This window comes from Sorex fumeus, unplaced genomic scaffold (assembly GCF_029834395.1).
Source record: "Sorex fumeus unplaced genomic scaffold, SorFum_2.1 ptg000129l, whole genome shotgun sequence".
Classification (NCBI taxonomy): Eukaryota; Metazoa; Chordata; class Mammalia; order Eulipotyphla; family Soricidae; genus Sorex; species Sorex fumeus.
In genome coordinates, this window is record NW_026606186.1 from 2,141,879 (window position 1) to 2,158,382 (window position 16,504).

The 16,504-nt window shown below is 40.2% G+C and overlaps 1 protein-coding gene across 1 annotated transcript in view; it reads right to left on the reverse strand.

The window, feature by feature from the left end:
- CRYBG3 (crystallin beta-gamma domain containing 3) overlaps window positions 1-16,504 on the reverse strand; it is a 134,292-nt gene that overhangs the window by 2,111 nt on the left and 115,677 nt on the right. The window contains exons 18-21 of the mRNA XM_056138592.1: window positions 9,032-9,171; window positions 5,403-5,526; window positions 1,403-1,561; window positions 402-561 (exon numbers count right to left, since the gene is read on the reverse strand). Coding sequence (XP_055994567.1) covers window positions 402-561; window positions 1,403-1,561; window positions 5,403-5,526; window positions 9,032-9,171 — 583 coding nt within the window. The remainder of the gene's footprint in view (window positions 1-401; window positions 562-1,402; window positions 1,562-5,402; window positions 5,527-9,031; window positions 9,172-16,504) is intronic.

The window sequence follows — 16,504 nt, forward strand, 5'->3', positions numbered from 1 at the left end:
TGACACCAACAGTGACTATGACTAACCCAATTTAAGAAAAAGCCATGAACAGTGTTGGCACCGACCTTCCTAAATGCAAAGACAAGGGTAAATGATGACCTATCCTAACTTGAACTGAGGGCTTTGAATGACAATAGCAATTTCAGCAAGTTAGAGGTATTTCTAAGAAACAAAACATATTTACTTTATGGTGAGTACTTCAGATGTAGAATCATTCTCAAAGATCACGCAACATAAAACATTCTATAGCTATTAGTAAAAAGAACCCTTAGATATTGTTGGTTTTCTGATTGACTCATTTGCCTTACCTTTTTCCCCCAAGTAGAATTAAAAATTACTTAAAAATTGACCGTTTCTAATAGCCTGGGGCAGGAAACACTGGATTGCCTCATGATGCTTACCTTTAACATCAAGGACAAGCTGGTCGCTGAGATAGGAACTGATGGTTCCGTTCCTGTTCAGTCTCCATTTCTGCCTCGATTGCCCATGTTCAGTCCATAAAGCCACCTTTGCTCCAGGTGTGTCCCGGCCACCAATCACATCGAGGCATGTGTCACTGGCCTGAAAGGGTCACAAAAGAAATTAGCAGTGCTAGAGTCAGAGAGACAGTCCAGAGGGTAGGGTGTCTGACTTGCATGCAGCTGACCCGGATTTGATCCTGGTAGCACATATAGTCCCTCCAGCCTACCAGGAGTGATCCCTGAGCACAGAGCTCTGGAGTAAGCCCTGTGCACCACTGGGTGTGGCCCAAGAACTACACACACACACACCCAAAAAAGAACAAAAAATATAAATAAAAGAAATTGGTAATGCTGTCTGTTAAAATCAGACATTGAGTCCCTTTTGTTCTGTCTGAGCAAATCAAAGAACTTAATGTGATTGTCTTATCTAAGAAGAGCTTAAACTTCTTCAGTCTGATGGTGCAGAAATAAGCATTGAAATAGAAGAACTTGTTTTGATTTTTAAAGGAGTTGGGCATCAGACAACAGATGTTCAATAAAGGTTTGCTGAATTGAATTAAACATTAAGTCCCTTTAGAGTAAATGTATTAGGTCAAGCTCGGTTTCCTCCTATAAAAGGGGTGATGTACTACTGTGTATAAGACAGTAATTACTTCTTAATGCTTTTCATTTTTGTTGAAGCATGAGAAAAAAAAGTAGATAATGTATTGGTGATGCAATAAATCATAGTGGTAATGTTCTTAAGTCTCTTCTGTCCATTCACTTAAATGCTCTAATTGTATGTGTGTGTGTGTACATATGTGTTTAACTGTAAGTTCCTAGATATAGTCGTGCAATGAACCACTTCTAGGAAGTTGCACAGATTTATCAAGCCAATTTATCAAGATTCTAGTTTGCAAAAGAAAAAAAAAAAGAACATGACAGTGGAGCCGGTTAATTACCTTGGATTTAAAGAGTCCCCGACAATAGTGCCAGATCTGAGTGTTTTTCCCACTGTAGGGAGAAATGCACACAGATGTTGCCCTCGTGTCAGCTACATTCCCAGTGACTGTCAGATACTCATCCTGGGCTCGGTTCTTTATTCGAATGTACACTGCAGGCTATAAAGAGAAACAAACCAATTAGCAAAAAGACCTTCTGAATGGAAATCAGCTCCTCCAAACGAAAGCTTGGATAGTAAGTGAGGGTGTGACACTTCTTTTCATCTGTTTTTGTCATTTTCTTTAGTAAACAAATATCAGTTCTATTTTTTGCTGACAGTTCCTCAGAGCAGTTTTCAACCTTTTTATTTAATAACAAGGCCCTGGTTCATGCACTAGCAGTTGAAAAACCACTGCCTTTAGACCCTGAGTTCAAAGCTTGAACCATACGATTTCTATTATGCTTTTTGGGGAAAATGCCCATTTGGAAGAGTAAAAGGCAGTATTTTCTTTCATTCACTGATTCACTGAAAAACCCAAGTGGCACGGGGTGGTGAAGAATGGGGACTTGAGTTTAACTCAGTTATTAAATGTTTTCCCTCTCTGCCAGGGCAGACAGGGAAGCATTAAGAGCCAGGCATAGCGTGACTAACAATGTAGCAAAGACAAGTACAATAAAAACAAATAACTGTTTTTAGCTATGAAATATCCCAAGAGTGTTGTGCAACATCATCAGACTCGGGGCCCTGAGTACCCTAGGAACTGTAGTCATCTTTTTATTTATATCTACACGTGGTTGTTCTTTACACTTCAAGGGGAAAAAACATGCCTAATCGCGATGTAGGTTTTCAGAAACTAACACAAGACTTAGTTCCAGGGGCCTGGAATATTTATGCAGGAGGTTTTAAAGTGAAATATTAAATCTCAGATTTGCTTTTAAGACCAATATTGGTGTGCTAATATTTAATTAGGGAATAGTTTCCTCTCAAAACAGTGAGTGCTTGTAAAGGCAACAAGCAACAAGGGTATCCCAGGAACACCACTAATGAACAGTATACTATTTCAAAACTTAAGATCAACAGGAGGCCCATCCAACTTTTGCAGCTTACTGTTATGGTAAGGCCATAAGTACTTCAATAAGAATGTAGAAGAACACATTTTTATTTCATCACTGAGTTAGGTGGAAAGGAGTTCAGCTGGTAAAATGCATCAAATGGGCTGAAAGAACAACTCCCACTGGGCACCTGTTTCGGTCGGGGTGCTCACCTGGGCAGTCAGCAAGATTAGGAGAGTAACGCTATCTTCAGTTTAAAAAATTTACAAAGATGGCACGTGTCTGCCATGGAGGCAGAGGGAGGGTGGGAAACAGGGCGCGGGGGGGGGGGGGGGAGGGGAGGGGATGATGGGGATATTGGTGGTGGGGAATGTGCCCTGGTGGAGGGATGGGTGTTTGATCGTTCTGTGATTGTAACCCACACATGAAAGCTTGTAACTATCTCATGGTGATTCAATAAAGTAAAAAAAAAAAAAAAGATGGCACATGTGCTGTGCATGCAGGAAGTTCAGGTTCAATCCCCAGCACTGCACGGCCCCCTGAATTTCAAGTGGAGTAGCCTCTTAGCCCCCAAGCACTGCCAGCTGTGCCCCCCATCCATTTAAAAAAATCAAATCACTAATTCATTTCGATTATGTGACTGTAATATTCTTACATTTCTATAATTCTGCTTGGTCTCCTATTGAGATTATTAATTTTGAAAATACTATTAATTTAGCAGATCTTCATGAGTTTCCTTACCTTGTAAGAAAACATAAGTCAGCTGTCATGGAGATCAGAGTTCCAATTATGTTAGGACCAACATCAATTTTAAAATCAATTAATTCAAGTGAAGTACTAATTATCCTTATTACACACTGGTAGTCTGACTCCTCTGTAATTATACTTAACAGCACTGCTATGCATTCTAAGTGCTTTGGTATCTTTCTGATTCCCAATTTCAAAGAGAGTCCAATTTTAAATATTTGAATTTCTCAACTAGAATATGACCTAAAGCATACTTATATCCTTACCAAAAGATCTATAACCATTTCTCTACCAATAACCCAGAATCCCTTTGCTCAATTTCAAAGTTCTGGCTTAAAAAAACAAGGGGCTTTATTAAAATATTATAAAATTAAATGTTTCTCCAGTATTGGACTTAGCTAATTATAAATCATGATGCAAGAATTAATTATCAAACAATGATGTCAAATTTGAACTATTCTAGCTGTACTGGATCTCAGGACCTATCCTTTCTCAGCAAAAGTATTTTGCCAAAAATGAGAAAAATAATCTCAGCATCCAAGTTGGTTTCTAAAGTTTCCAACAGCAAAGGATTAAGCATTATTATAGATCTGGTAAAGGCTAAACTAAATTTTCACCTTTACTGCACTATTCCCTGTGGCCTTTCAGGAGGACTATCCATCATTCTGTGTGACAGAAGTGAAGAATAAGCAAGATACGATGGTTATGGAATCCTGTCCTCCACACTTTGCCAGGAAAGCCACTAATGTTCAGTATCCCTCAGAAGTGCAATTTTAGTTCTGTCAAGGGACAGCGAATAAACTTTCGAAAAATGTACTGGCATATTAATACTAGTCAGGTGCTAGTTTTAATTTAATCCTCACAATAATACCAAGAGGCAGTGTGGTGGCTGTTTCATCAGTGAGGAATCAACGGTGCCAAGAAACAAGTGACTCACTCTAAGTCCTACTGCTTGAAAGGGCAGAGTTATGATGTGAAGCAGTGGAACCTGGGGGAAATGAGTGCTCTAGGTGAACAGGTGTGCACAGATGTGTGCTAGGAAGAGGGCAGCAAGACCAGATCTAAATGTCAGCCTCAGCACCTGTAAATACCGGTCTGTTCATGGTGCTACCACCTGAACAGTTGCTATGACAGTTGGTATGACACCCATTCATCTAAGTACTAGCAAAGGTTTCAGGCCCCGAGTTGCTACTAGAAGAGTGACAAGTTGCTACTCAACTCGGGGCCTGAAACCTTTGCTAGTACTTAGATGAACGTATGTCATATCAGTGTCAAACATCCATCTATTCCTTCACTAAACAAATAGTCCCTATGCTTCCACAATGTACCAGACATTGTGACAAACATTAGGGTAAAACATTAAGCAAAAAATTGCTTATCTGGCAGCTATGGTGATCCCCTCCCCCACCACCCCTCATTCACTCCCCCTCCCCCACATCTTTCATGGAGGTTGAAGTTGAAGGAGAAAAGCACCCAGTCCAACCCTAACTACAGGCAAACCACATGCAGTGTCTTGTAGATGATGAACCAGGTCCTTTCAGTGACAATTAGACTGAAAGAGAGTGAAAGCAGCAACTCTGACGATCTGACACCTAAGTGGAATTTCGAGAGAGGAGTGGGACTGGCCCCGTGAGGGGTGGAGGAGTAAGTGCCGAGGCAGAGGGCAGAGGATGTGGGGCGCCCTGGCGGGGAAGAACTCTGCTGGCAGGTGCATGTGACACAGGCATGTGTGTGAGGAAGAGCACGGGTCACATGGGCCTCACTGAGGAGGTTAGATTGCATCCTGAGAGCCGTGGGAAGCTGGGAACAGAGAAGAGTGACAAGCAGTAGGTGTGCAATAAATAGTATTTTAATTAAACTCCCTGAGTATTATGCAATGAGGGCAAAAGTCCAAATATTTTAAAAAGTGAAACTAGTGCAGCTTCACAGAGCTCTGGCGTGTTTCCACTGCTTCCTACAGTGCTCATGAAAACTTTTCCTTTTCCCCGTGTCAAGTCTCAAGTTCCGTAAGACTCAAAGCTAAAATCCGGTATGTGATCTTAGATGCACACTTGTGAACTGGATTAAGAAAATATCCCAGTTTGCCTATCCTAATTTGATCCTCCAGTAGCATGAAAGGCAGGCGAACCTATAAAATGGCCAGTATTTTTGATGCTGTGGCTTCTGTAAATCTCCTGAAAGTTTGCTCTAGTTTGGAGTTTCTGGTGCTTTTCTCCTTACCTGCTTAATTGGGCGGAGGGAACCAATTGTTTTCCATCCACTGAATGCTTTCCAGTTTGGGATTTCATTCGATTCAAGTAGGATTTGTTTCCCCAAGAAGTTGGATCCTTCATAAGCTATCCACCTATAAAAAGAACAGGAAAGACGAGGGCAGGCGGGATGCTTCAAATGAAAACAGTATCCTCTCAAAACTGCTTGCTGTTCTATCATAGTGTGTTCTTTACAACCTCAACATTTGAGGGGCTGGAGTAATAGCACAGCGGGTAGGGCATTTGCCTTGCATGCGGCTGACCCGGGTTCAATTCTCAGCATCCCATATGGTCCCTCGAGCACCGCCAGGAGTAATTCCTGAGTACAAGGGCCAGTACACCCCCCTGAGCATCGCCGGGTGTGACCCAAAAAGCAAAAAAAAAAAAAACAAAAACCCTCAACATTTGAGAATATGTAACCAAAAAAATATAATTTTGCTTTCTAACAAAAAGTAAACAAACAACAACAAGAACCCCAACAAGGATGAGTAGTGAAGACCCCACTGAACTGAAGCGCAGATTAAATTTCCAATTTAGATTCTGGTTTTCTACTTTCAAAACAAGGTATATTCCGGCACAAAATTTCTGTTCTGTGAGAATACCAAATGTCTTTTTCATAATCCTTTAGCATTCAAACACAGATTGTAACATACACACACACACACCACACCCCCCATCACACACATTCCCCACTTTTATCCTCTTAAAAACAGTCATGTTCCTTTCAGCCTCTCCAGAGGCACACCACTTTCCACAACTAACAAGTTGAAAAGCCCATCTAGGCCCTTACAGAATGCTCTGCCAAGCCCTGCATTCAGTGGTTATCAAAGTGCACCAGCTGTGGAGAATAAGCTGGGATCACCAGGGAACCTAAAATCCACAGCCAGACTCAAAGTCACTAGAAAGAATGCTTTCAGGAAGGATATGTGGAAGATGAGGTGGCTGTCTGACTTGGTTAAAACAAGGTCCCTGTTCTCTGCAACCGAAGTCAGACTTGGCCAAACTGTCAATAAGGAAACGATATGAATGGCCTGCCCAGAGAAAACTAATCCTTCCGACTGGTCGTAGAGTCGGAACAGCAAGACCATGGAGAGTTTTACCACCTCATCAGCCTTGGAGATTATTCAAATAGACAGGGACACTTCACTTATAAAATAGCCCATGCAAGATTTTAATAAGCTATATCTCACACTATTAACTGAACTGAATTCCAGAGTTGAAACACTGTGGAATGATACATTAAAATTAATCCCCATTACCATCACAGGTCACAGCTAGAAGATAATAGAGGAATTAAAAATAAAAGAAAACTTGTCACTGAGGGTAGCTGACTAGGCACTGAAAGGTATTTTCTATGCCATCTGTAGCCTAGGAAACCCAAAGACAGCCCACCACGCCTTACTCTGTGGACCGATTCTATTACAAAGAATCCAGAATAGTGAGAGTAGGTGGATAATAAGACAACGAGAAAGAATAAGACTTGTCAGGATAAAATGGCACTAGTTTTTTACAAGAGTGAAATGTGACAAAATTTTTCATAGGCAACTCAGTAAATATCAGTTCCATGAAGGAATGTAAAGATACATTTTTTAAATGCGATAGAAAGTTCTCTGTTAACAGAAATGGAGAACTCAGTTCAAATCGAGTTGAGTGATAAATAATACACTAAAATATAATTGGGAGTTATTTTGTTTTGAGAAAATAAATCAATTTATATTTAATAAACCTCAAACTATGAAATAACTTTCAGAAGAAAATTTAAACTCTATACCCATGAATAATAAAAAGGTCATTTATTATAAAATAGCTGGCTTAATTTCCGAATAAATGAATTTTTTTAAATTTTGGTTTTGTGGGGCTGGAGTGATAGCACAGCTGATAGGGCGTTTTCCTTGCACGCAGTCAACCTGGGTTTGATTCCCAGCATCCCATATGGTCCCCTGAGCACTGCCAGGAGTGATTCCTGAGTGCAAAGCCAGGAGTAACTCCTGAGCATCATCAGGTATGACCCAAAAAGCAAAAAAAAAAAAATCGGTTTTGTTTTGGGGTCATACCTGGCAGTGATCAGTGTTATCCCAGCTCTGCACTCAGGAATTACACCTTGCAGGGATGGAGGGACCATATGGGATGACCAGGATTGAACCCAGGTCAGCAACATGCAAGGCCTTACCTGCTGTACTATCTTTCTGGCCCTGTAACTTTATATTCTTGACATTCTCTTTTATTCCCAGAAATTCAAATAAGCAGAATATCACACAATTAAAAGTTTTAAGAAATAAGTCATCATTGTATGAATCACTGACAGCTTTGTGTTCTTTAGTGGGTTTTAAGTAGCAAAACACTGATGGGGCATGAGAGGGTGCAGTCTTATACACTGCTCTTCAGAAGTGACTGTAAGGTGAATTTTGGAGAGGGAGGGGTTGGACCACACCTGGCAATGCCTGGGGGGTTACTCCTAGTTCTGCACTCAGGAATCATCGAACCCAGGTCAGCCAAATGCAAGGCAAGTGCCATACCACTGTACTAATGCTCTGGCCTCTGAATAGTGCATTTTCCAGGAAGCATTAGAGTTTCAATTTCAAGGTCCCTTGGCTGTAGATATGGAACATTATTTTTGGCAGGGGCCTACACCTGGCAGTGCTCAGGGTTTTCTCCTGGCTCTGTGCTTAGGAATTACTACTGTCAGTGCTCGGGGGATCCAGGGTTTGAACCCTGGTTGGCTGTGTATAAAGGCAAACGCTCTACCTGCTCTACTACTACTCTGGCCCCCAGCATTTTGGCTTAAATAAAAATACAAGTCCTTGGCTAAATTGTTTTGGGAAGGAGGCCACACCTGGCGAAGCTCAAGGCTTACTCCCGACTCTGCACTCAAGAATTAGTTCTGGCAGTGCTCATGGGGCCATACGGGATACTGGGGATTGAACACGGGTAGGCATTGTGCAAGGCAAATACCCTACACACTGTACTATTGCTCAGGCTCCCAACATTTTGGTTTAAATAAAAATACAAGTCCTTGGCTAATTTATGTATCAGTTTTTAATTTCTTCAATAAGCCTTTCTAGACTGTAGAAGGGCAGATCCCCAACAACCTGGATCCATCCAGATGGTATGAATGAACAAGCAATGCTGATAGGCAGGGGAGGTCAACCAGGATTCCCAGCACAAAATAAATTCCATGGAGCAAAACAGGTCTAGATAAAGCAAAATTTTAAATATCAACACACAACAAAAATCACTACTAGTTTTATGGCCATAAGTCTTAAACAGTCAATAAGCTCTTCTAATCAAAGTTGCCGATCTATTTCGGAGTCTTCTGAAAGAGGATCCCACTGGTTATGGTCATTTGCTTGACCTACTCTGACGCACGTTATGAACACATCAGCCCTTCTCCCCAAAAAGGCTCTTCTCCCACTGCACTGAAAGTAGTCCACAGTCATCATTTATTTTAGCAAAAATTAGTAACATCATATGAAGAGCGGAGCAAAAAAAGCACCATTAAACCAAAACATAAAAGAAAAATTTTTTAGAGATGTGCAACTTGGTCCCAATCAGTGACTAAATCCTCACTGTGAGAAGGCCAACTCCTTCTCCCATACTTACAGTCCACTTTTCACCCACACAGACTGGGTGTAGAAGTGCAGATCCTTGTTCAAAACAGAATTCACAGCATCTTCTAGATGTAATTCTCTTCCCTCACAATGTTCCAGAGCAAAAAGACTGATAGAGGGCTCCTCAAAAACCTGTCAGCATTCCAAAAGGAGAGAAGCATCAGCACACAGGTTAGTAATTGCCTAGTCACATCCAGTCAGAGATCAGGGTACTCTGGAAATGCACAGAGTGTAACAGCTCTAAGTTTCAGAGGTGCTATAGTCCAAACTCCTCTGACAAAACTATATTCCACTAATCAACTTTATGCTAATTTGGTAAATTTTAAATGAATTCACTGGAAAAAGCAATCTTAAATCTCATAATAAAAATAGACACTTGATATCAATGACAAATATCAAAGGTATGGATGTGCTATAATAGTTCACTTTTTGGCCCAGCCAATGCTTTTAGCTGACCACTGTGCAAATGGAAGTATAGTATGTGCTTAGAGACCACTGGGACAGTCACAGAGAATACAAAACTGTATGTCCCCTGGGGTCTTTTAAAACATTCTTGGGAGGGGGGCTGGAGCAATAGTACAGTGGGTGAGGAATTTACCTTACACGTGGCCAACCCATAGTCCAATCCTGGGCATCCCATATGGTCCTCTGAGCCCACCAGTAGTAACCCCTGAGCATCACCAAGTATCCTCCCCCTCCCAGACAAAACAAAACAAAACATCCCTAGAAGGGATAAGAAGGCATTTTAAATTTACTAACAAGAGAAGCATGAAAAATGAGAAACATAGGGATAGGCTGATTTCTACATAATTAAATCATTATTTCTGTATTGCTATTTAAAACATCAGTACATCACTGGTTATAACATTATTCAAATAGTTAAGATATGGAAACTCTCAAATGTGCCTCAGCAAATGAATGGATAGTGAATGGATAAAATAGATATGGTATATATATATATAATAGTAGAGTATTTTCAGCCATGAGAAATGATAATTTTCCATTTGTGGCAACATGGATGGATGTTGAACACACTAGCCTAAGTGAGGTAAGTAAAAAAAAAAAGAGAGACATACTGCTTGGTAGCACTCATTTATGTGGAATCAAAAAAAGTTCAACCCAGGGGTGGAAGTGGTGAGGGTGGGACAGTGATAGAGCAGTGCCTAAAGAAGTCTCTGGCCTTGTATGCAGCCAATAGTGATAGTGAGCCAGCACCAGAGTGAGCACCGCTGGGTGTCATCCTGCTCCCCCAAAAAAATCTGACCTTGCAAACAAAATAAACTAGCAAAATGGTGGTAACCAGGGTACAGGGAACAAGTGCAGGGTGAAGAACATAATGAATGTGTTAAAGGGTACAAATTCAGAATAAATGAGTCAAACCCACAAATGTATAGTGTATCAAATATACTATCATGATAAGATAAATGTTGCTTCAGTGGCAACAATGTATAAATAAAGGTACTGGAATTCCACTGCACCTTAAATTTACGATGCCATAATGTAAAATTTATCAATACAAGTGTAAAAATAAGATTTTATAAAGATTAGATATAATAAGTGGTAACTATATTACTGGCATAATTAGTCCAATGGCAGAAAAAAAGTAAGTAATCCCCAGAATCCCATGTCTGACACAAACTGATTCAATCACTTTTTTCTTTCATTAACAAGCTAGAAAACTTTGTGGGGGAACGAGAAATCAAAATAAAGAACTGTCCTCATAATGGGGGCTAAATGAGAATTACACAGATATGGTCATGTAATCCAGAGCGTAAAATGGCATACCCTGGGGAGGGCAATAGTACAGGGCGTAGGGCATTTGCCTTGCACATGGCCAACCTGGGTTTGCTCCCCAGCATCCCACATGTTACCTGAGCACAACCAGAAGTAATTTAGGGCCAGGAGTCAGCCCTAAGCCTCACCCTTTGTGTCTTCCTCCCCAAACAAACAAAAAAAATATGGTAAGCCCTATAATGGGCACTGGTGGAGGGATGGGTGTTTGATCATTGTATAATTGAAACCCAAGCACAAAAATTTGTAAATCTACAACCGTACCTCATGGTGTTTCACTAATAAAAATAAAAAAAAAATAAGTATTCAGCAGAAGCCTAGCTTATTTTCAGAGAAGGAAACAGAATTCACAGAAGCTTCATGACAGCTGTAGTGTGTCAGTTGAATCTGAAAGCACGTAACAGATTTCTACAGGGCAAAAGAGAATAAAAGAAAGGAAAGATGGTGCAGGTAGTGAATGACTGAAACAGGTATCACTCTGCAAAGGAAGAGGGGCAGAAATGCCTATTATTACAGGCATTAAATGGCTAACAGAATTATTTCACTGGGCTCCAATAGGAGACACTATCAAGCATTCCCACAGCTTGCTACACTGTGTTGAGTTGCCTCCTTCTCTTTTTCCACACTGACTGAACACTTTATTCCCTACAGAGAGTCCTTGAAGGCTCTGACAGGAGACTGGGCCCAAGAATCTATACATAAAAAGCATGGTGCTAGCAACAAGGACTGTGGATGATCCTACATCAGTAAACCATCAACTACTGTCACAAGAGACCTGTAGATATATGGGAGAGCGTGGAGGCATCAGCTGTCATATATGCAGAAACCTGGGGAGGGGAGACCCCACGTTGAAAACCTCCATTGAGAACAGGATATTTTCTTTCCTTTTTAAAATAGGGACCTCAGTCTCTCTCCTTTTGGGTATTGTGGTTTGCAATGCCCTGCCATAGAGGTAGGGTGGGGTGGGGGTGGTGGGAGGGATACTGGGATCATTGGTGGTGGAGATTGGGCACTGGTGGAGGGATGGGTACTCGATCATTGTATGACTGAAACGTAAGCATGAAAGTTTATAAGTCTGTAACTGTACCTCACAGTAATTCACTTAAAAATTAAAAATTAAAAAAAAATAGCACTGTAGCACTGTCCTCACGTTGTTCATCGATTTGCTCGAGTAGGCACCAGTAACGTTTCCATTGTGAGATTTGCTGTTACTGTTTTTGGCATATTGAATACTCTACAGGGAGCCTGCCAGGCTCTGCCGTGCAGGCAAGATACTCTCGGTAGCTTTCCAGGCTCTCCCAGAGGGACTGAGGAATCAAACCCACGTTGGCCGTGTGCAAGGCAAATGCCTTACCCGCTGAGCTATCGCTACAGCCCCCCAAAAATAATTAAAATAAAATATCAGGCACTGGCACTGTGCTCCCTGCAGCAATGCTCTCCAGCAGATGGGCAGTACCAGTGCCGGGATTCAGGGCTGTCTGGAGGCCACCAGCGACACTCAGAGGGCTGCTGGGGTGGATAGAAATAATGAGGTGTAAGGGGAACTGAGCTCAGGGTCTCACATATGCCAGGCATGTTCTCTTTCAACACATATGACAGGCATCTGCCTCTATGAATGGCTGAGACAGAGGCAGAATATTCAACAGAGGTGTGCATTTTAACTAAATACTCGACCATTTGGTCTAAAGTTCAGAGAGAAATAGAGTGTAGAGATAAGCTTGGAAAGCCTCAGAATATGGGCAGTAACTTGAGCCCATAATAAGAAATTGGGAATGGAAGGATCTGCACTAATATACAAATGGAGGCGGAAGCAAAGATGGGCCCTTGGAGATGGCTGAATAAATGAGTGAGGGGAGGAGAGCCCCAAAAGGAAACATTATAAAGGGGAAAGAATAACCCAAAGTTGTCCCTCAATGCCTCTTAGTTCAGTGTCCATTTTGGGAAATGCTGGAATCGAGTATCCCTAATCCAGAGAAGAAAGTAAAAATCACCGAATGCAGTGAAGAGGGGAAGATCAGATATTCCGTGGCTATCTGAAAAATAAAGCCTGGATGCATCCCAACAGTTTAGAGAGGAAAGTTCAGGAGTCCAAAGCAGTAGGTCAGAATATCACCAATAATGGACTCTAAATTATCCACTACCACTGGGGACAAAATGAATATGGACAACCAAAATCCATAGATAATCCCTTGTTGGGACTTGTTCCAACATCTTCACCCTTAAGCTTTGATGAAAGCTTTTTAGCTGATCGCTTTACTTGTTGAGTTATTACTCAGTAAGCACATAGGCAAGGAGCCTCAAGAGGGCTCACAATACATCTCCAGGAATATTTCCCAGGAAAAAGCTCACTGTGGTAAGAGAAACAGACACCTACATTAATTACATTTAATAGTGAGATAATAGAACTTTAAACACACAGTGGGGAGTTATCAGGTGGTAATATGAATGCTAAATATTATTAAAGAAAAACAGCACCTATGTACATTTTTCCTCGTTCTTCTGGAGAATGTTTCCAAATGTCTCAATGGCTACCATTGTTTTTCAGCTCCATGGAATTCACTTCTATATTATAGAGGCTCTAGCAATTCCATATCTAAGAAATTTACCTTAAGGAAACAATGAAAAATTGATTGATAGGGTCACAAATACTGCTTTAGATGATACAGAGACTCAGAAGAAAGGTATAGACAATAAATGATATTTTTACTAAGTTTATCAGTAAGAATAGTCAGGGCACTGGTGGAGGGATGGGTACTTGATCATTGTATAACTGAAACCCAAGCACACAAATCTGTAAGTCTATAACTGTACCTCGTGGTGTTTCACTAATAAAAAATAAATAAATAAATAAATAAATAAAAAATAAAAACAAACAAAAATAAAATCTAGTCAAAAGAAAAAAAAAAAAGAAAAACAGCACGGGTCAGAGAATCTTACATGGATGGCATCAAACCTGGAGAAAAAAAAAGTCAAACAATTCAATAAAAATGACCATTCGGACTAAAAAAAAAGAATAGTCAAAGAGACCCAATATACAAAGAGTATAAGAATGAAAAAGGACTTTTATGGAATATGAAGTGGAAACTGAGCATGTTGCTAATGTGAGCAGACTGGCGGGGAGTAGGTCAATAATCAGAAATAAAAAGTGCTACAGAGTGACTATAGTACAGCAAGTAGGGTGCTTTCCTTGCATGCAACTGACCTAGTTCAATCACTGGTACCCGATATCTTCCCCTCAGAAATTGCTAGGAGTGATACCTGAGTGCAGAGCCAAGAGTGAGCCCTGAGTACCCTCCGGTGTGGCCCTCAAACAAAGCAAAACCACTATTCGAATACATTTCCAAACAGGAATGTAGGAAGAGGTAAAAAGTGATTAAGAGTTTTCAAACCTGATGATAAGGCAATCTGAGCTTTTCAAGGATAACAGAAGCCACCATAATTTAATTGGAATTTGAGCCCTATAAAGTTTTTGGCTTCAGTCTATATTCTCTTAGAAGTCAGCCACCCCTTGAGTGCAAAGGATTTTCTTAAATAACAGGATCCCCCAGGGTCAAGTCCATTTGAAAAGGATAAAGTTTCTAAGAGGTAGATGTGGTTAAGAAAAAAAAATGCCACAATTTGCAAATAAATTGCATAATACCACCTTAAGTGGTATCTAAGTGAACTTTTGGCATGGGAAAAAAAATCATCATGGCTCCTTATCCCATCAACTAAAATATTTAATTGATACCAAGAGTAGGAACACGCAGGGCACTTCATATGTAATATGTATGTGTGTGTACAGCTAGCTAGAAATGTGTATAAGGCCCCAACCTTATCTAAAGTCCGGAAATCCCAAGTGTTCTAAATTTTCCTTCTTATTTGACAACAAAACCTGACTATTTATTATATTAGTCCATTTGTGTGGCTGCAAATATATTTTACTGAATAAAAGCAAATGGATATAATAATGGGGTATTGCACAGAACTCTTCCGAGGGTGTTTTTTCATATATCATATATGAGATATATTAGTATGTAACATGTGAAAAATTGCAAATCCCTAAATATATTTGGATTATGAATAACAGAACTTGACCCATTCATTTCAACTTTCCTTTGACTTAAGATCCTAAGATGCTATTACTCTCCATGGTTTACAAATCCAAGGAAACGGTCACAAGCCACAGGATGTGGAAGAGCTGGCATCTGAATGCAGACAGTATGGTCTCAGCGGTTACATTCCTAGGCACTATGGTCCCTACAGTGTTCTAATTACCTGCACTTTTATAATGGAGACTACTTGTAAGTGGTAAATGTGCTATTATCTGATACCTGATTTCATTTTCTCAATTGATCCCTTGATGGTATCTAGGATCCCTATCATTACCTATCCCATTGGCTTAATAAAGATGCCCACTACCTGAATTTGAAGCTCTGAAAACCCAGTACAAGTACTCTAAGGAAAGCACATTTAAATCAATACATTTTCAATATAAAAAAGTGAAATGCTTAGATGTATGTAATTACTGATATCTGACATTTTTTTAAAAAAGTGCAAAGAACTGCACTGTGGCTTTATATAGATTTTGGATTTCAAGTCATTGTAAGAAAAAAGTTGTTAACAGTACCTCAGAGTTATGTTAATTGGTCACATCCTAAATATAACATACTTTTATTCTAACATATCTAGCAGTCGCTGAGACTAGTGCCCTGCACAGACTGATAATATAAACTCATCTCAATCTTCACTCACCCTTCACATGAAATATGGGCAAGAAAGGAATATTAGACTAGACACAAAGTAATTAAGTATAATGTGTACTTCAAATACAATTTTACTCTAGAGAAATAGTTCCATCCTGGAAAATGATACAAATTTAACAAAAGATACATGAATCTCCAGCAAGATTCCAATTGAGAATCTTCTAGCTTTGGACTTCTCAAAAACCAAAATTATAAAAATACTTTCAGTTTATTAGGACTGATGATGTACAATAAATATTACTTACCATCAATGAACTGTTGTGACATTAAGTGTGTCTTGTGGCTGAAGTGTCTCTGGATCCTCACATTTTATGAAGTGAGAGCAGTATGGCTCACAGTCGTCAGAGACAAGCAAGCCCTGGGTCACTCGGCTAACAGGAAGTGATGAGCGAGCAGATTCAAGCCATGCTCTTCAGGGAACTATCAATCTCCCCAGAAAGTCTTTTATTTGGCTTTGAAAATCAGTTTTCACATAGAGCTAACTTTCTGGGTCACACCCAGTGATGCACATGGGTTACTCCTGGCTCTGCACTCAGGAATTACTCCTGGTGGCGGTGCTCGGGGACTATATGGGATGCTGGGAATCGAACCTGGGTAAGCTGCGTGCAAGGCATACCTCCTACCCGCTGCACTATTGCTCCAGTCCTCATTTTAAAAGACTTTAAATTTACATACCCAACTCCCAAAGTCATACATTTTAATTTTACTATGTTGCTGTGGAATTTAATAAATAGAACATAACCAGTATACCTAAATTTTAATCTATCCCCTTTCTAGAAATAATCACTGTATGCTGAGGTTATCATGCATCTTTCCAGTTCATATTCTATTTTTTACTAATGGTACTGCGCCATCCGTTAGTAAAAAAGCTCATCTTCATTCCCTGGAACTACTGTAGTGCATTTCCTTGTATGAATGGCTGTAATTTG